Source organism: Augochlora pura, chromosome 10, assembly GCF_028453695.1.
Source record: "Augochlora pura isolate Apur16 chromosome 10, APUR_v2.2.1, whole genome shotgun sequence".
NCBI classification, from domain to species: Eukaryota; Metazoa; Arthropoda; class Insecta; order Hymenoptera; family Halictidae; genus Augochlora; species Augochlora pura.
In genome coordinates, this window is record NC_135781.1 from 10,500,136 (window position 1) to 10,520,198 (window position 20,063).

Here is a 20,063-nt window from a genome sequence, read left to right on the forward strand (position 1 = left end):
AACATTAATCGACTTGTAAATTATATACAATAGATGGGGGATCTAAACCGTTTTGCAATATTTTGTCAAGAACGATTGAAAATTATTGAATGAAAAATATAAACGAATATCCGGTCGTATGGGCAACAGATGAAACAATCCTATTAAAAATTACCGCGAATAAAATTGCAGAATGAAGTGGTGTAAGAATGCAATGAAAGGGAATGATAGATACTTGATATTGCGATTGAGTAAATCCTGCATAAAACTGCGAAATACCAAAGTATACAGGATGTCTAAAAAATGTTATAAGCTCTGATACCTGAGACCATTTATTATAATAGTCCGTATCTTTTGTTGATAATTTGTTAACAGAACCACAGAGAACGTTTTCGTTAAGGAAAAAATTACTTGAAATAATCTCAGGAATCGACCCTTTCAAGGGATTTTTGGGATGGTCCGAAGAAAGGCGACGATTGGGAACAATCGGCGATCGGTTTCGGCGCGAACGTCGCAGGAGGTCGCGTTCTCTCGTGGCAGCGCTCTGCAGGAGGGTCGTTCTCGGGCTCGGGTCGATGGACGGTACGTGGGCGTCGCGACGCCGGCGCCGGTAGGAAGCTCACAGGTGGTCGCCATGCAGTCTGGCCGTGTTTCGTGTCGAGTGCCGCGGCAGCACCTCGTCGTGCCGCTTTTTCGAGGTCCACGACCGACCGATCGTGCGGGCCGGCCGGCCCGGATCGATCCGTCTCCGCCTCCGCCGCCCACGCCGCCTCCACAGCCTCGGCTGCTTCCGGCTTCCGATTGTTGTGACGCCGCGTGCCGCCCCGGTGAAGCCGGTGAAGCCGAGAACCTTGGCTCCAGGCAGCCCCATCGTTGTCCTCCACGGCGACGCCAGGATTTCTCTAGCACCGTAAGCCTCTCCCCCGATCGACCTTAGACAAGCTTCTCGGCGTTGACCCCACGTCCTGCTCTCCCGGCTCTCTCACCCTTTAGACGCTTTATTATCGCGAGGATACCTTCGGACAACGTGCTCTTGATCTTGTCGTATGAAGGCTTGCTATCCCCTATCTTCTGCGATCTTACGATCCGATAAGCAGACGCTTTCAAGAGGACCTTCGAGGTCCTCGGCTGGATTTTTGAGGATATCAAAGATATAATTCGATTCGGTTCGAGAAAGGATGCGATCCTGTGCGGGATGCTGCGACCTAACCTAACCTGGCCCTAACCTTTACCCGGGTTTGCTATCTTCCGTGTGATGGAAATTTTCTATCGATATCCGGATTTTTCAATTATCGAGGGTCTTGTGTAGGATAATTGGAGGACTCGTGGAGGGAATACTTTAGTCATGTATTTTTTTTGCGAAATTTGTAGTTGAACCATGGACGAGATTCGTTTAATGATCGAGTAGTCTCTTCTGGGTCACTCAAAATTTGTAATTTTCCCGTATTGTTCCTGTGCCTGAGTCGTAACAAAAACATTGTAGGTCAATGAGGGTGTTAACAATATTTGTAGAATGTGATGGAACAGTTACTCGTACATGCTGTACAGTATACAATCGATTACCCCACTGATACCTATATGTAAACCTCATAAATCTATAATAACGATGCAAAAAATTTCTGCGTAATATGATTAGAATGTTACTCTTGCGTATTGCACGGTAATCAAAATATTGAGAAATTAGCTTTGTTGTCCTGAATTAAATGAATATTAATTGATACCTGTATCTGAATCTGAGACAGAATAATTATTGAAGATGGAAATAGGGATGTCAAGAATTTTTGTATAATGCAATAGGAGAGTTAATTCCAGAGAACACAGCTTAATTCAGTAATGGAATCGCCAGCTTCTTTCCTCAGCGCTATAAATATTCAATCGCCCCATTGATGTCTATTTAAATCTCAGTAAAAATAATACGAATCAGTCGGGTGCTAAGAATGCTTTTCGTGCAATATCCCCTCAATTAATCCTTAAACTGAGCTTAAATCGGCGAAATTTTGCAATTGGAGAGTCGTGTAGCTGAAACAAGGATTTAGAATGTGAGCCAGGGGAGATTGTTGAGCATAGTTTTCGGCAATGCCGACCGAGCAATGGTATCGACCAGATTTGGTAGGACGGGTGGAGCCGGCGCGATGACCCGGGCGTGTTTTCGGGCTACGAAACTCTCGTACTATCTATACGACTCGTCCTCGTGAGTCCTGCCCATTGAGACCTTTTCCTACGATACGTGTTGCTCCGATGACATCATCGGCCGGCTCCTGTGCATGTGCTCGTACTCAAGAGTGAACGAACTCCGTGCTCGTTAACTTTGTATGAGACCTACCTTGAATTATCAACGGGAAGGTGGGACCGTGAAGAATCCTTGAACTAGACCTACTGTTCTGTTTCCTGTTGCATTCGTCCGGTAACTTGTGTATCGTTTAATTAATTCGCTCGGTTGACCCGCACTGGAAACTCGATGACCGCCATTTTGAAATTTCGAGCCTGCTACAATGGTGTGCGGGTGCTGCTTCGGATTGTGACAATTTTTAAAAAATCGAATCATTGTGGTTGGCGATGATTTGTAACGCTTTTGAAATTAGGGTGCATCTAGAAAACTGAGAGAGATGAATATCATTCATAAAATTTTTGAAATTAGGATGAATTTAAAAAATTGATCGAAATGTGAAATTTATTTTGTGTCCAATGTTTAGCAAATGAATCTAGAAAATAATACGTGTTACGGATTTTTAACAAAAATAAAAATTATCTTCTTTTCATTATTTTATTGAATTGAAAATAAGACAAAAATATATTTTAAAATATATTCACTTTTGTCGTAAATGCGTAGAATTGACAGTCTAATTCTAATGTAGATTACTAGCTACAAATCTTTAGTCGAATCTGTGCTTAAGACATTAAGAAACTAAGATGAACCTAAACATTAAAAATAGATCAAATCTAACTGGTTGTTAACCAGTAGCCATTATTTCCAAACTCAGAAAATTCTCAAAGAACATGAACGTTCAGGATAAAAATACTTTCCATTTTCCTAACATCTGAATGTACCTCTCTAGAGTCAACAACCGTTCGGAAAAAATATGAACCAACTCTCAAATCTAGACCAACTTTTTCAAATTAGAAAAATTCGTAAACGTAGACAAGATCACAAAACGTACATCGCGGAGGGTAAATCGAGCAACGGTCCTCGGTAATTTCGGGCAAGTTTTTAATTCGTTTTTAGATAAACTGTTACCCGTTTATTGGCCAGCTCCGGGAACAAAGCTGGCAGCTGGGGTGGGATTTCAATAAACGTCGATACTCGACGAGCGGAGTTAAAAGCTCATCGGCGAACCGCAGGACTGCCGGCCACTGTTTCATAGCGGGGCGTGCTTCATTTTTAATTACATGCCCACTTTGTTCCACTCGAGGGCTCGGCGGTCGCAAGTTCTCGCGCCGAACGTTGAGAGTCCAAAGAGCGCAGAGTAAGAGAGAGAGAGAAAGAGAGAGCGCGCAGCGCGGAGCGCTTGTTCGTCAGTTGTTCGCGGCGTCGGCCGAGATTGAACAACGAACTCGCGATTCGTTACCACCCGCGCAATATACCCGGGGATTAAAGCGAGAAGCGGTGACAAGAGAGAAACAAACCTGCCGCGGATGGATTCGCGGCTGACACATTTTGCACGGTCCTGTCCGAGTACAAATTTAATGAGTGTTCCGAACTGGGTTGCCGCCTGTCCGCGCGAAACGATGAAACTCTTGCACGATTTTATCCGACGAGTTTTCTCGTTATCGTGGGAAAAACTGTGATAATAATGGAATCGTACACTGAATAGTGTCATCTTGCGGCAAGGGTATTATGGAAACTTGTATTCCATGGTTGTATTGCTACGGTAGTTTACGCGTTTTCTTCTCCTGGATTGTTAAGTGCAAACCTACGTTCATGTGTATTTTTTTTCGGGAAATATCTTTAAATGGTACCTAATCTCTTTATTTTTATTAAATTTTACTTCATTATTCGTGAAATATATTTTGGTGGTAAGATTTTTGTGCGATCTGTAATAACTTCGCTATGTTTTGAACATTTTTTTTTGTGTTTTTGAAATGTGAACATTTCTCTGTGACAGTGATTAGTTTTTTGTTTTATTAATTTGTTGATGACAGTTAATTTGATATTTGAACTTTCACAGATCTCTGTTGTAAAGAATTATAGAATTTGGTTTTTTGCTAACTTTTTTTTAAAGAAGTAGATACATTTTCTACTTGTTCTTGAAATTTATAAATTCTATGCCGGACATCGCCGATATAATTTTACAGAAAATATTGTGACAGTAATTCAGATTGTTAAGGGGAAACAAGTTAACTTGATCAGATTGGCTAAAAGAAAAAAGAGATATGTAAACCAAAATTTGTAAATTCGTTTGAAGAAAGAATACGTATACGTGTATCTAAATCTTAGAAACGTTTTTCGAAATTAATGAAACGAAAGAATAGATTGTCCAAAAATGAAGAAAATATTTAGGAAATTAATAGATATCATTTGCGAATTAAAAAATTGTTTCAAGAAATAGTAAACATTCCCAAAATTAAGAAAATATTTTAGCAAATCGTAGATGTCGCTAAAAATTGAAAAACTATCCGAAGAAGTCGCCTCTAAAAATTAAAAAGATTATTCCAAACGAAAAGGAACCTTTCCAAAAATTGGAGAGATGTTAAAATGAATAAATGCTGCCAATAATTGAAGTGACAAATACTAGTATCCTTCAGCATTAAGAAATATATTCAAATAAATAATAGACGTCCATACAAATTGAAAAATACTTAAATGGAGAGTAGATATACCTAAAGATTTTGAAAAATATGAATATTAAATAAAGCGTAGACCACCCTAAATCCTTAAAAATGGTTAAAATAGTTGAGTAAAAAGTAAACAGAGTGAGAAAAATTTCCAAAAGAGCGAACACTGCTACAACCAGAGAAATCGTAGGAAAGGGGGATTCCAATGAAATCATCGATTCCAAATAAAGATAGTGTTTACCATGGCTTGCGTTCGTGTTCTTGAAGCGAGATCTCGGTTTCCTCGTCCGCCAGCTTCCGCGATCCGTATGAAAAAGTGCGGGCGACAAGCCGGCTAGGTAACCACAGGCGCAGTCAGCTCCGAACTGTGTCACGACGAAGTAAATGGCGGCGGGTATTCGCGGTATAAAGCAACACTCGGCTGCATTAAAATCGCTCGCTTGGTGGTCTATCCGTGTTGGGGTAACGACCTACGCGAGCTCTCGTCGATTCATTATAAATCGACGGATAGTACTGTGAATCCAATAGTCTGTGGAAGAGCCGGTTCAAGCGGGGAGAGAGCTTATTCCGGGGCAACGATCTTCGACGGGATCCTCGCGAGTCGCTGAATCTCCATCGAAGCGAGAGACCCGGCTTCGTGTCGATTTGCAAAATTGAATCGAGTTGTCCCTGTTTCCTAGCATCGCTAAACGGAGAGGCGAAAGAGAGAGAAAGAGAGAGAGAGAGAGAGAGAAAAGGGCAGAAAGAGGAAGAAGAAAGGCAGAAAGTGCTCGAGCCACGAGACAAAACATTGAAAGAAATCGCGGCGTACCGGAACGCGGAAGAATATTAATAAAAACGAGGGAAAAGAGCGAGCCTCGACTCGGGCTGGAGAGGCTTCGGGGGTCGCAAACATTTCAAATGCTAATTCCGGGATGGCTGCCGTCGGATAGAGACGGGAAAAGAAGAAGAAGAAATTAATTAGGCAAGGGGGAAACGACCGGCAGTGATTCTACGAGAATTCTTTGGCCGAACGGGGATACGATAATTGGCGACGTTTCCAGAATTCCAACGGCGGTACAATAATCGGCGGATCGAGGCTTCGACAATGCTGTCTCGATGCCTGCCTCACAATCGGGAATCTATTAACCGGCGTTCGTCGATCGATCGATAGCTTCTTGTCGAATAGAGGGCTCTGCCAGCTAGCTGTGGTCCAAGCACAGCTGCTGCTGCTGCTACCGAACCGCTTCCGGTTTCCATGCTGGTACGAGAAAAGCTGCTGACCGAAATAACATGAAAGCCGCGATGAAAGGAACCCCCCGTAATCGGACGCAACCGGAATCTTTGAGCGGGCCACGCGCTGACAATTAAACGCGTTCATGCTGCGCCCTGGTATGCTCTTCATTAGGCTGCGATCTAGGGGAGCCGAATTATTGGCTCGCTTCACGAACGCCGAAGGTGACGTTATAAACACCGTGAGATTTTGTGGCTGGACGAAGAGGTGATAGAATTTAGGGATTTAGGTTATGGGTCTAGGATCTCCGTTGTATTTGAATACAGGATTTTACTTCATTTTAGAGAGAAATGTGGTTTTGATATCTAGCTTGTGAGAAAAAAGGAGTGCTTTTAGCTAATTTCAAAATGAAAAGAATTAGTGTCGAAATATAGTGAAGTTTTATTATCAATCCAATAGCGACTTTTAGAGGTGCGCAAAATGGTTAACGTAATAATTAAACAGAAATAATGTGAGAAATTTCGCAATGCGTGTTAAACCAACGTGAAAATCTGTTGGAAAGCTTTGCAGATCCGCGTACTGTGACTTCAATAATTGCACAAGGCGGAGTTCATATAACTTAGATCCACTTGTAAATCAGCCTTAAACTGATTTATTCTTGAACAAGAAGGTGTCTATACTGTTTCATTATTAAATACCGTCTTTACAGTGCAAGATTCATTAAACGAACCTCACCGTCAATCACACAGTGATTTAAGGAATTGAAGAATAGAGTGTCCATGATGTGAAACTTCATTATTGCAGTGAAAATTAACTAATCACAGTCATCTGTATGCTGGAGTAAAACGGTGTCCGGACTGTCTCAACCCAAACCGGTTATCGAAGTGAAAATATGCTATAATCGTCTTCAAAATAAACCTCGCAGTGATGTATAAACTCGAATAAAAAGGTGTTGGAAATATTTAATCACAAAAAAGTGACTTCTATAATCTCCGCGCAATTCAGTGATTCTAAGAAAAAGTGCGATCCGTTCACCGAACTTCCAAATTATCAACAAAGATACCTAACGAATCTCTAAAACAAAAGCGCGTGAACTTTGTATTGTGCTCACCTTACCCAATCTCTAAAAGACCGAAGAGACGGGGGCGCTGATCCAGTGCGAGGGATCGAGAGCAGCCGCTAGCGGTCTCTATCGCTGGATGCAAATCCGCGTGTAAGAAGGAAAACGAAAGTGGGGAGAAGAGAAAAGTCGAGGCAGCGAAATTGATAACCACCTCGCACGCGAATTGTTCGCAAGCCTGAAAGGCGACAAGGGAGCAAATTAAGTTCACTATCCAGGTTCCATTAGCGGTGGTGGCTCGCGGATCGATATAAATGTAGGAGTCGGAGCGAAGGAAGAGGAGAGGAAGAGGAGAGGAAGAGGAGAGGAAGAGAAGAGGAAGAGGAGAGGAAGAGGAAGAGGAAGAGAAGGGAAACGAAGAGGCGGGTGGGGGACAGGGTACGCTGACAAGGCGAGATCTGCAATAGCGATCGGTGAATCGCGCGGAATGGCCGGCACGGCAGCGGGCCGGTCGGGCACGGAACGGGCTGTAAGCGGGCTCGGAGCGGCGCCGGTGCTCGGTATTATCGGCGTCGACGCCGTCGTGTGGCTCACGAGCGAGCAAGCGTCGTTCGGCGGCAGGTACGAGGGTAGGGGGAAGCAAGGTAGCGTGGGAAGAGGCAGGTAGGGGGTACGATGGCAAAAGGCAGAAATAATTCCACATTTGCCGAGCTGGCTCGCACGTGTCACACGCTTCAGGCCCGCACACGTGCGCGCACGCGTCCCTTCTTCTTCTTCTTCTTCTCGGCTGTTCGCGCGACACGTGAATAGACGAACGACGAACCGGGACGGCCCAAAACCGGAACAAGGGGAGCAGTGGGGAGGCGTCGGGAGAAAGAGAAAGAGAGGAAAGAGAGCCGTAGGGAGACAGAGGGAGAATCGCGAAGAAGGTAGTAGCCGACAAGGAGAAGTGGTGGCAGCCACCGGCACCGCGGCGCGGCAGAGGGTGGCGGAGAGTGTGCATCGCCGCGAACTGTTGAAAAGGGGGAGAGAAAAAAAAATAGGAGGGAGAGCGAACCGGGGAGGATGCAGTGTAATAGTCGGCTCCAGGATCGTGATTAAAGCCTGTGACGCCGACCAGCCACGCGGATTTTCCTCCGAAATATATAGCCGGGCGATGTGCAAGAATAGGAAGCAAGCAGCCAGGCTCGCGAGCAACGCGTCTCTCCAGAGACCGAATGGAACGTGAGCTCGCAGTGAGCACCGCGACGCCGCGGCGTCACCCGGACCCGCGTTCGGATAGGTCAGTTATCGCGGAGCAAACTAGCTGCCGGCGGGTTCGCGTTAGAATCCTGTATCAGCCTTTCTCGCACACAGGTAACCAAGGATTTCTCAGGTTCTTACTCTTTCTGTGTTTTCTTTCCCCTCGCAGTCCTTTCCCATCTTCCTTCTCCGTTTCCCTCCCTTTCTCTCTCTCTCTCTCTTCGTTTCTGTGTCTCACTATCTTTCTCTTTGTTTATCTACTTTCTTGATATACTGTCTCTTTGTTCGTTGTATTTGCAGCTCTTCTGATCTGTAGTTGACACCCACTCACACTCCCTGTTAATGTTTGTCCTTTCTTTAGAGTATTCGCTTACCTGTTGTACCTAGCTCCGACCGAGATTCTCTCGCGCTGTTGTTGTGAATATCGAGTTACAAAGTGCTTCTGCTAGTTAGTCACGGAGGGAGTCGATAACTGGATTAGGCCTTGCGCTGTTTTAATTGTGAGAACTGATAGTAGCCTGGTGAACTGACGTGATGAAATTATTTGAAAAATTGGTTCAGAACAACGAAATATTTTAAATCTGTTTACGAAGTTCTTGAAATTACGTAAATAATACAAAAGTTGTAGAACTCTTAATTGTGAAGTAATTAGTAGCCTGTTGGCTGCTCGTGTTTGTAACTGTTAACAATACGTTTATGAAACATCTGTAGGGATAGTGTCCGTAAACTGCATTACGGGGTGGTAAACCCTCGATTGCAGGAGATATCGATACTGTTGAGCATCCGTGTTTCCTATCCTTGGCAAAATAATTTCAAACACTTGCAAAAGGAAACAGTGTTCGGAAAAACATCATAAATGTTGATACACATATATTTTAATGTTGGATATAATGCTCATCGTTAGAAAGTTTTATTTAACACACAGTACACAGGAATCATTGTAAAAGTAGACCTTAAAAATTCATCATTTTTGTTTTGTGGTAGAGTATTTAAAAAATTGTAACAATAAGAACATCATTCTAAAATCGCCTAATCAATAATAAAGGAAGTAAGCTTATAGTTAGAAAATGTCCATTGCTAAAAATATATTTGAAGGGGGTCACATAAAATATGACCATTTTAGAAAGTCTCAGATAGTCTCAATCTTTAAAGGACATCTCAGAATCTGTCAGACTATTAATAATAAAATAAACGAGCATCCTAATAATCGTCTATAAATCATTTTAAAATATCTTCCCCGCAGAGTCTTCCCCAATCCCTTAACCTAAAATATCGTGTTACGAAGATTTAGAACATGATCTACTAAATATGAATGTTAGTCGCTTTTAAACGGAAATGAAACTCTACCCATCCATTGTCAATATTTAAACATCTAAGTAATGGTTGAGAAACATTAAATATAAATGATCTGTTTCACGTATGAAGTTATTAGTGGCAAACAAAAGTTATTTAAGGTAGCTATGAAAGAAATCGTAAGGTGAGGGGTTAAAAAGACATTTTAGACAGTGTCTAATAATAGTGAAATAAATGAACTCTGGTAGATTATTTGAACGTCTAGTGTATATGGAACAATTTCCAAACAACCGTACGCAGTCCTTACAGAACAGCACAGAGATAATCAATCTATTTATAGTGAAACGAACGATCACCCAGTGGAGCATTCTGGTTCGCTGTAGCGATTCGTTCCCAAAGTCTCGTATGGAAAATCAGTCCTCAAAGAACCGCGTGTGTAAGCCTCGCGAAGCCATTTCGAAAATTCTCAAAGAGCTCCATAGACCCTCGTAAGCCTCTTAATTGTAAGATAAACGCTTATCCTGTTGACATTTCGCGTTTCCAACGGTCTCTGGAGCTCCGGCAGAGAGATTAATCTAGTAATCGCTTCCGACGGCTAATAAAGTGCTTCCGAAACCGTAGGCTAGGGATGACTCGTTACGCCGTGGAAGAATCACCTTAACTCCCCTAATTGCGAGACAAATCGCGGCGTCCTGTTGATCGCGCGCCGTATCGTCCCCTCCCCGTGATTCCGTGGAACCGGTCCTGCACTTGTTGAATCTACCCTCGCGCTACTCGCCGTGTTTCGGTGCGGTTCGTGCTTTCCACCCCCCAGACTCCTCGAACGGCTTCCGATTGATCGTGTTTTTCCTGCGTCAGATCATCGTCTTTTTGCGAGCCCCTCTCGCTCGATGCGTGTTTTCGCGTTAAAAATAGTGGCCGAGTTCTCCCTTTGTCGACCCTCCCTTGACGCTCCCTTGTCACTCCCTTTGTCCCATTCGCAAGACGTTACGTCGTCGTCGCTTGCCACCCTATCGTCTCCGGGCATCCCCGCTCTTCTCCGAGAGAAGCTCAGAATCACAAGATAGGTCAGTAACTACGCGACGCTCGCCTTCTCCGAGCCCTTTGCCTACGTCTTCGTGCTCTTCTCCCTTTCGACTGCAATTTCCTGCGACGCGGGGGGAAATTTCATGACCGTTGCCGTGGCAACCAGAAATAGAGAACGCGAGCGACCCTCGCTACAGGGAAACAGAGGATTGTCTACACTCCCAGCGACGAAATGCGCAGGTGTGCGCATTATTCCAGTCGAAACTCTGTTCTCTCACGCCATCGCGAGTCCTCCGCGGGAACGACGAATAATGGCACTTCGCGGAACCTCTCGCGTTCGAAATCCCTGCGTGGAAAATCCTTAAAGGATTTGCAAAATTCGAGCTACATTTAATACACCCCCACTTTCTTTGCCATTCATTGGCGTCGGCTGTTGAAAACGATGAATTTCACTTTCGATTTTGTCTCCTCAGTGATTTACCTTTGCATACATTTCTACATGTACTTTATCCTTAAAAGGATCCATTCGGTTTCGATAGACTGTTAAAGTTTTGTGCATTTGTGGGATTACCGAATTTTTAAAATAATGGGAGAAGCATCTATTGAGAACAAATAGTACAAATTTTATTTCGTGTTCATTAGAGGGAATTTTTTAACGATTTTCTACATTTTGATGTTTGTAATTTGCATAAAAATTTGATTATCTAGCCTTATAAAGTACTTAGTCCTGCTGCTGTCATCAAAAGACTTATGTGCAACTATAGATAAAAAGCGTTAAACAAATAGATCATAACAATAAGAATTCTATGTATAGGGACTGTGTGAAACTAATTAAACCCATACAGAAAATTCTAACAATTCACACGAAACAGTTACATACGTACTGAAAATACTAAAAAAAAATTAAAATCTCCTTCAAATATTTTGTTTAAACATTTTATTGCCCCAAAGATTTTTAAATTAACATTAAATCCTAAATTATTAGGCAAAACGTCTGCGATTATGATTTAAATCACATACATTGGACAAAATCTCCTACACATTTTGTCGTGCTATGCTTTTAAAAGAATGAACATCGCATGAATCTTTATGTACCATTTCTCTGTGTATACGAATGTTTTACGAGACGACTGGCTGCTCCCCGTCGTTGTACAACCCGCGTTTAATGAAACGTTGTTCGCGAGTAATTGCGTGTAAAAAACGACGAGGTGTTCGTCGAAAATTAGCGTTGCGTTTGATATTCAGGACCGCCGTGAAACTGGAGCACGGCGACGAAATCGGCGCGTTTTCGCGCGGAGCCGACACGTTTCGGCGAAGCGGCGTTAAATCCGCTCAGCGGCAGTTTCAGAAGCAGAAACGGTCGCAAATCGCTCGGAAAATAAGGCGCGCGCGTGAAGCGGTTCTAAAGCCGTCGCTGGTAGCCGTAATTTATTCCGAGGTAGCCCGCAAACATTTACACGTGGCGAAGTTGATGAACCGACAGCCTTCTCGCCGATTGTTCCCCGCGAAGAGAGAGAGATAGAGAGAGAGAGGGAGAGAGAGAGAGAGAGAAATAGAGACACGGAGGGAGAAAGAGAAAAAGAAAGAGAGAGCTCAGCGCGATTTTTCCGTTGACGTTGCGTCCTCCATGAAACGTAATACGTTATTAACAAAGACTTCGCCGTTTTCGTCTAAAAATAAAACCTGCCTCGTGTTTCCAGCTGCCATGAGCGAGAACCGCAGCTTTCAGAGACGCGACGGAACTTCCGTCGACGGAGGAAACGCGAATTTATTAAACGACAGCTATTGTGTCCCCCGTACAGCTATCTTGCAGCTTCTTGCGATTGTCTGCTCCCAGGTTGCGGGGATTTTGCGCGTGATTTATGGTTGCATGGCCGTCAGAAGGTCACAGTTTATTGCGGGAAATTCGGTCAGCTTCTCTTTGTAACTCTTAGTCAAGGGTACCTCGCTGTCCAGTACTTATCCATTCTTATAGAAAGTAGTGAAACGAAGTAATTTTGAAAAATGTTTAATACCTAAGTAGCGTTGTTTAATAAAGATTAGTACAATTTTAGATATTGCTTTGTCTGTTGAAACGATTATAAAAATTGATTCAGTAGACTGTTGATTTTTGTGCATTTATCTCTAATATAGCATCAGTATTGTTTTTACTTTAACGTTAACAAATTACTATCAGTGATGGTAGTAGTGCAATACTAAAATTTTCATTTTCTTTTCATTGAAATCAGTGATCCAGAAAATAGCTCCGTCTAATTAAAACTTCTCTAAATTAATAGACGAGAGCGCAGATTTTTATCGATATCCTTGGCCTGCTAATCATGAATCTTAAACGGATTTGAGAACAGTATAATTAAATGAACTTCCTTCCTGTGAAAAGTGAAAACAGAAGGTTACATAAACTCTCGTTACTGTCTTTCCAGATTTCTTCACTAATAAAGTATGAGTCCCGCAAACTGCAGCATCTTTTCGCTGCAGTCAGACTCGGATTTATAAATCAGGCCGCTAAAAACAGCCGATAATATTCATGCACTCGCATAAAAATAAGCTGCACCTATTTCCATCGACCGAATCTGAATTCTGCCATCGGCGAATCAATCTCAGAAAAGAAAGAAACTGTAGAGAACGACATTACTTGGAAACCCGTTGGCTGCTCCAATTTAAGCAGCAATGATTCCGCGCCAGATAACACTATTTACCAAGGAAGCAGTCCCACGCTGAATTATTTATTATTTGCGTTGGTGTCATCGGTTCCCCCGCAACGTTATAAATAACCGTAGTCGTTTACTTCACGCGCAACGGCGCTCGATGATCAATAATTCTTCCCTTGTGGATACGTTGCCGTAACAAACGTACGGTAAATATAGAACAATGGGAATTTGAGGTGCATTGGCTCCGTTACGTTGCTATTTAAAACACATCCGTTGTTTTCTTCGGGTTCTGATCCAATCCCCTTGCGTTTTAAGCTTGCTGAATCATTTTGAAAATCCACACCCTGAACGGTACGTTTCCAGAGACTATGCGGGATATTCGAACAAATCCGAAGACAAATAAACGATATAAATCTTTTACAAGATATACGACACTGTCAAATATTTTTTAGATTTATAAATGGCAATGACAGCCATTTTCTCGGAAACTGCGTAACATATTCGAATGACTCCAATGACAAATCGTAACGGTGCATCACCTCGACGTATGCTTTTTTGTTGACACTGAATTTCGTCGTTAACACCATTTTCAGTACAGTACATAAAACTGTACCTCGAACCCTGTCGTGTATATTCTATCGAATCGAAAGATAGTATACACACTGCACCGTGTATTTTTCGGTCCTACGAGAACGCCGCAAACATTGCGACTTTTGGAATCGAGTATTCATTGACGAACGACCCAGTTAATCACACGATACCCAATGACAAACGACACCCCACCACGGAAACGAGATAACCGGGAAATCTGATTCGTCGACCGGCTCGTTACCGGCAAAAACGTACAACAAGTCGTTCTTACGTAAACCCTCTTCTACTCCCGCTAATTACTCGCGCGCTGCGTCGGGGAGTGACCCATTTAGCCATTTAGCCCCGCGTTCGAGAATCGATCCTCGCATCTCTTGCATCCATCTCGCGAGCGTGCTCGTTCTGCCCATGAAACGGCGATCCCGAGCAATGGGCCCGCGATGAAAAATTTATTCCGGAATCGATCCCACTTCCCTCTATTTGCCGCGCGCGGCTTTCGTTCGGCTTCCCCGGCGACCCAATTCTATAATACGTTTCATTGGACGTTTATTACAGGCGGAATTAAATATTAAACGATTCCTGAACTTCCTTATTTTAATACATCCCGTTTTTTTGTTTTTTATTAATTTCTTTCCGATTTCTCCGCTTGTTTTCTACCTGCCTCCGATTTCTTTTACAGCGCTCCTTCCTGCCGGAAGTGATCTTTTAATTAAGAGTTCTAGCACAGGCTGATAAAATGCTTCGTATTCTTGTCGATGGTCTGATATTTTGTAATTAACGCCATCGTTTCATAGAATTTTTATGATTGTTAAAGTTCGGTTTTAAAGATGCATCAATTCTTCTGACGGTCTCGTGCCAGATTTATCCTCCGACCTTTTTAAATTTACCACCGTGGTTTAATATTGAAACATTCTTCCAATTTGATTTTCGAGTTAATCATTTGGCACTGGCATACGTGAAATTATTTAGTATGTAGGATTATTTTTGTCAGTCGAACAATTTTTAAACGAATATCAATTATTTTGCTAAAGATTCTAATACGTCCACACCGCAACAAATGTTTACTTGTCAGTTTAAGACTTTCCGAATCTATTTGGACAGCTTTGTCAAATAATCCATAATCTTGTTACACTGTAGAAAATTCATAGTCTTCAATCTAAATATTTTCACACAGATTTGAACAGGCTTGTATCGATCTCACATAAAAATATATAAATATAAACGAAATATTTTAATTCCAAAAGATCTTGCTTATTATCGATACTAGGGTAAAAGTAAAACAAAACGTTTATGACATTGACGAGTAGATGACAATGACGAGAAGATGACAATGACGAGAAGTTTGTTTTGAGTCTAGAGTAGATGGTTTTGTGCTGTGACACGTTCATTTATTTCTCTGTCGCTCGATGAAATTCTCCAAGGAGATACAGTCGCACGTAGTCAGATAAACCTTGTCGAAGATTCATCAACAGTCCCCGGGGGTGTCTTCCTCGCAGTTCAATGTCAATCAATCGATCGGTAACGACGCGAGGAGTCGATCTGGATAGTAGTTTTTGCCGCCCGCTGTCGTGGTGGATAGACACCTGACGCATTTAGCTCGCAGGCCGCATTCAGACGTCAGCGTAAACGTGTTTAGTCTGCGAATGGAACACGTGTATCGGTCAATCGAGGCACATCGCGGACCCATTATGGATCGTCGTGTGATGCAATAACAGCGCCTCGACGATAGACTTGGTATTTCGCGGAAAAGTCGTAGACAGACGATCAACCTTCGCATGAATATGCAATTAATCTGTGCCAGTAACTTGGTCAATGCCTATGCACGGCGCTCTCGTTAACTCGCCTTAACATTCAACAGTGCCTTCGATCGAATTTCACCAGTGACTTTAATGGAACAGAATTGACGATGTTCTCCAAAGATGGAGAAATATACACGACAAATTTTAGATCTGCGGAAGCTTCGATTTTCCTTGTAGAAATTTCGAAAGTCATGTAAGCCATAAGCACTAAGAGATATACAGATAGATGGGCGACATAAATTTTTGTAATTCTTGGTCACGTTTAAAAATAATTTTTAATATACATAGTATTCTTTGTAAGCGGCAAAAGAAGAGGCTGGTTCTAGGATAATCATCCACCGTGAGGAGAAATGCAAGATTTTGCGTTTAGAAAAAGTTGCTTACATTTTTCGAAGATCGCTGAATATATCTACAAAGATATACATTTCTCCTGCCACAAACTCTTTCCTAAACACTGGACAGATAAAAGAAAACAGGGAAGACAAATTCAAGTGTTGTGACACTAAGCTAATCCGGCCATAAAGTGCAAGGTTAAAATTCCTAGTAAGACACTAACAATAAAAACCAGAAGAGTGCACAAGAAACCAAAGTTAAAAATATAAATTCAAGTTCTAGCATCGCTGTATTAGCTGGCAGTCCGTATTCGAAGCAACAAGACCGCACGATAGCTGGCAATTTAAAAATCCCGAGCTCGACCCACGTCTGTGATAACTATATCTATTAGATCGTATCAGCCCTTTCTTAGGCGTATCTGAAATTAGCTGCCACCCGGTATATCCAGCGAATCAAAACGATTAAGTCGCTATCGCAGACACGTCAGGCGGTCGTTCTTGGAAAAGAAAAAAGCACGCTAGGATCCCGATAGACTGGCAACTATCCCAACCTGGATTCTCGATCTCCGCGTCATTACAAATATTTCCTGTTGCGATCGCAGTGATCGCGATCGCGATCGCGCCCGAAGTCCCGGTTCGATCGGGTTTCTGTCCCGGTCGCCGTCGATCGAGAGCGCCGGCTCGATAAAAACGGCTACTCGAACAGGCTTCGCCCGCTTCGTCTTCGGCTTCTCGTTCGCTTTCCCGTCTCGTCAGGTTCCGCGAAGCGTGTCGCGAGCCGCGCAAAGATGAATACACGTGACTGGCAGCCCGGTACCGCCATGTTTGGCGATCGCCGCTATGGGGAGAGAGCGAGTCCGCGATGTTCGGACTTCCCCTTGATCCAGTGTCGATCGGATCGCGTTTACGTCGCCGCTCCTCGGCGAGATCGGTTACCGCGGGATCTAGAAAATCGGGCCTCGCTCGATCATCCGCTCCGATGGACGAAGACATGTCCAGTAAGTTGACACCGCGAACTCCGAACCCTTTCGCGCCCTTGTTGGGGCTGGTATCGATTCCTTGAATCACGAGTGCTCGCAGACGCCGGAAGTGAAGTGAAGTCAACCCTTTACTCGATAACACCCCCGCCGATCGCGATGATTAGCGGCGTTTCCGACGTGTCGGGAAGCGTGGACCTTGCTAGACTACTTCGGGAAGTTTTATCGCCGATAGAAGTTGTTTCGATTTCCCATGTGTCGGTGAAGGATGTTCCGACTTCTAGATGAGGATATCTAGTCTCGACGTCTAGACATAGTCCTGACATTGTTCTTATTATTTTAATCTGTGATCCGAGATTTTTGAGTGGATGCAAAAGATTTACTTGGAATCGTTCAATATTACTCATCTTTGGATACGAATTAACAACGAATTCACAATTTAAGGAAGAAATGAACTTGATGTGTGAAACATGAGTTAACAATCACGATGTATAACATCCTTGATAACGAAAAAGAAATAACAGAACAAAATACTTTAGCTGCATGGTGGCTAAACGTATAATTAGATTAAAGAAACAAGATTTACTGTGCAACTTCAACGTTACGTTGAGCTTTGGAGGGTTGACGCGTTGTCTACCACGCCGTCATATACGAGTGACACCATTGTTTAATTTATATTTGGAAATTTTTCAACTGTTCAAATATTCCAGCAAATTAAACTCCATTCAATTTTATAAAGGGGAATATCAGGAAGTATTCAATTCAGTTAATTGCAACTTTCAAATTACAGTTTCTTTAGCAAGTTCAATTTTAGCATTTTGAAGTTGTGTAATTTTTTCAAAGCTTTAAATTGGCTGTCATCGTGTAATCTTCATATATTCTTCCTGTTAACTTCATACAATTTTCATTGATTCTGAATAAATAAGAATATCCTACCCATAGTCTAATTTTTTATAAATGATGAGATATTTATCTCACTTTACCTTAGTTTTTCATCATGAAAAAAGAAACGCAAAGCTAATTGTTTTTCCTTTTATGAGAATGATTTTTTATGAAGATCGAAATGATAAAAGATTAGTTTCATTACTGATTACTCATTAAAAGCATTATGTTCTTTAATAATATTTATAAAATTGAAACAATTCTCTGAAGAACTAGAAGGTTCCAGTATGGAGAATAATAGTAACTGGATTACAGTTTTAACGAATCTAGCTTCAAAACACTTTTACTACAAGATTGTAGCATACAGTTCACTTGTACTTACCCTTTATGGGACTTACATTTTAAAACATGAGAGAAAGTTCTATTCCTCTAGGCATTATTATTATTGTTGAGGAAAGATCAATTATCCAGTTTCTGTATTTGGAAACATTTGTGGTAACAAATGACGGTTTCTATATCACTGTCACCATTATTTGTTACAGACTATTTTTACAACGTCACTATACTGTGACCTTTATGCAGCATGTGCACTTTATGAAATCAAAATAGTTTAAGGTTACTATGCAGTAAACAATAAACAGATTACGGATGTTATGCATTTAACTCTCGCCGCACCACGTCTGGATTCTTTCGAACCCAGAGCTTAAATAATGATGATAATTAACCCCTTGCACTAACGCCCCTTTCATGCTGTGACGATTACCACTTATTCGTAATTAATAATTTTCTTCATAGAATCAGACAATTGTTTTTGCCTAAATTGTCTTCATTTACCTTCGTTTCTATACTTTGATAACAGAAGAATTTATTTTTACATCAACGTAGAAGAAATTAATTATATTCATATTTAGTACAGCTTGCATAAAATCTTCGCCACGAATCTGACTCGTTATTATAGTGCAAGGGGTTAAAACATAAATGAGGTTTAATTTTACACATCGTTGTTTCTCAGACTTCGCAGTTGACAAACAAAGTTCCTACATCGCACAGAAATCTGCAGTTTATTAACAAAAGTATGCTTTTACAAATTCCTACATTAAACCTCTGAAATAAAATGTCCATCATACAAAAAGCTTGATCAAATTTAACGATTGCCGCATCTTCCTTTCAGCACTGATTCACTGAAACCAGTATCGAAGAGCACGTAATTTCATTGCAGTACAATTCCTTTGAAGAAAATACTACAATGCTCCATGTCTTGAAAAGATTAAATCATGTTCATAGTTCAATCAAAGACCATTGCCCCAGTTTTCCAGAAAATCGGAAGAAAAACTGGTCGATGAGCACAAATGCGAAGTGAGCCGGAAGGGGTGTGGCTGTAGAGTGTTCACAGCGGAAAAACTGGTGTTCGCGAAGATAGGAGAGAAAGCAAGACAGAGAGAGAGAGAGAGAGAGAGGGAGAGGATAATGTTGAAGAAGAACCATGGCGTTCAGCATAGGGACGCGTTCGATGAAACTTAACGACGCGAAAAGATTGTAATCCAGCGGGGGTGGGCGCACGGGAGGCTTCCTCCGTTGTTCGATTCGATTTTCCGGAACGCGGTGACCAAGAGTATCGGAGCTGGCTACTCGATTTCGAGAGAATCGATCTCGTTGAATCTCGGCGGAATGGGACGAGTCGGCCGCCGTTCGATGCATTATTCACGTACCCTGATTAGTCTTATCATTCGCGAAAGATTGCCGCGCGAGGTGCTCTTCCTTTTTCTTTTCCCGTGGCTAAGCTTTCAGACGATCTCGTTTCCGATGAACAATCCTTTGAAACTAGAATCAAAACTGCTCATCACAGTGATCGAGTTCCATCATTTTTCAAGATCATTGATTAATGACTTCGTTGTTAGAATTTCGTACCATTTGCATAATAGATCAACTCTTTTCCCTGTAACTTTATACTAGCCTCATTTCTTCGTTTCTTTAATATTGATTTATATACCAAACACTTCTATGCACTTTAACACTCATACATTCCTTAGACACATTTCGTAAAATAATTCTTTCTGTTATCATTGGTTACAAATAACAGAAAGTAAATATAGGATAACAAAAGTAAATAACGGAAAACAAAAGTAAGTGTTAGATTTATGTATGAAGTAGAGTATGAAGATTAACTAAAGCAACATTGTTTATCCAATTCCCTCCATTATCGTATTACAATATAACTGAAAAATAATGAATTCTTTAGCTTCCTGTGAAC

The 20,063-nt window shown here is 42.0% G+C and overlaps 1 protein-coding gene and 1 long non-coding RNA gene across 3 annotated transcripts in view; one reads left to right on the forward strand and one right to left on the reverse strand.

The window, feature by feature from the left end:
• The window catches only part of LOC144476093 (uncharacterized), a 145,419-nt gene that overhangs the window by 56,333 nt on the left and 69,023 nt on the right, over positions 1-20,063 (reverse strand). The gene's annotated exons all lie outside the window — the stretch shown is intronic.
• Positions 7,721-20,063, forward strand: part of Otopla (proton channel otopetrin-like a) — a 48,560-nt gene continuing 36,217 nt past the window's right edge. The window contains exon 1 of one of the 2 annotated variants that reach the window (XM_078192773.1): positions 7,721-8,381. In XM_078192773.1, coding sequence (XP_078048899.1) covers positions 8,243-8,381 — 139 coding nt within the window. In that variant the 5' untranslated portion in view covers positions 7,721-8,242. Of the gene's footprint in view, positions 8,382-16,896; positions 16,952-20,063 lie in introns of those variants that run through there. The other variant, XM_078192774.1, reaches the window with a different exon arrangement.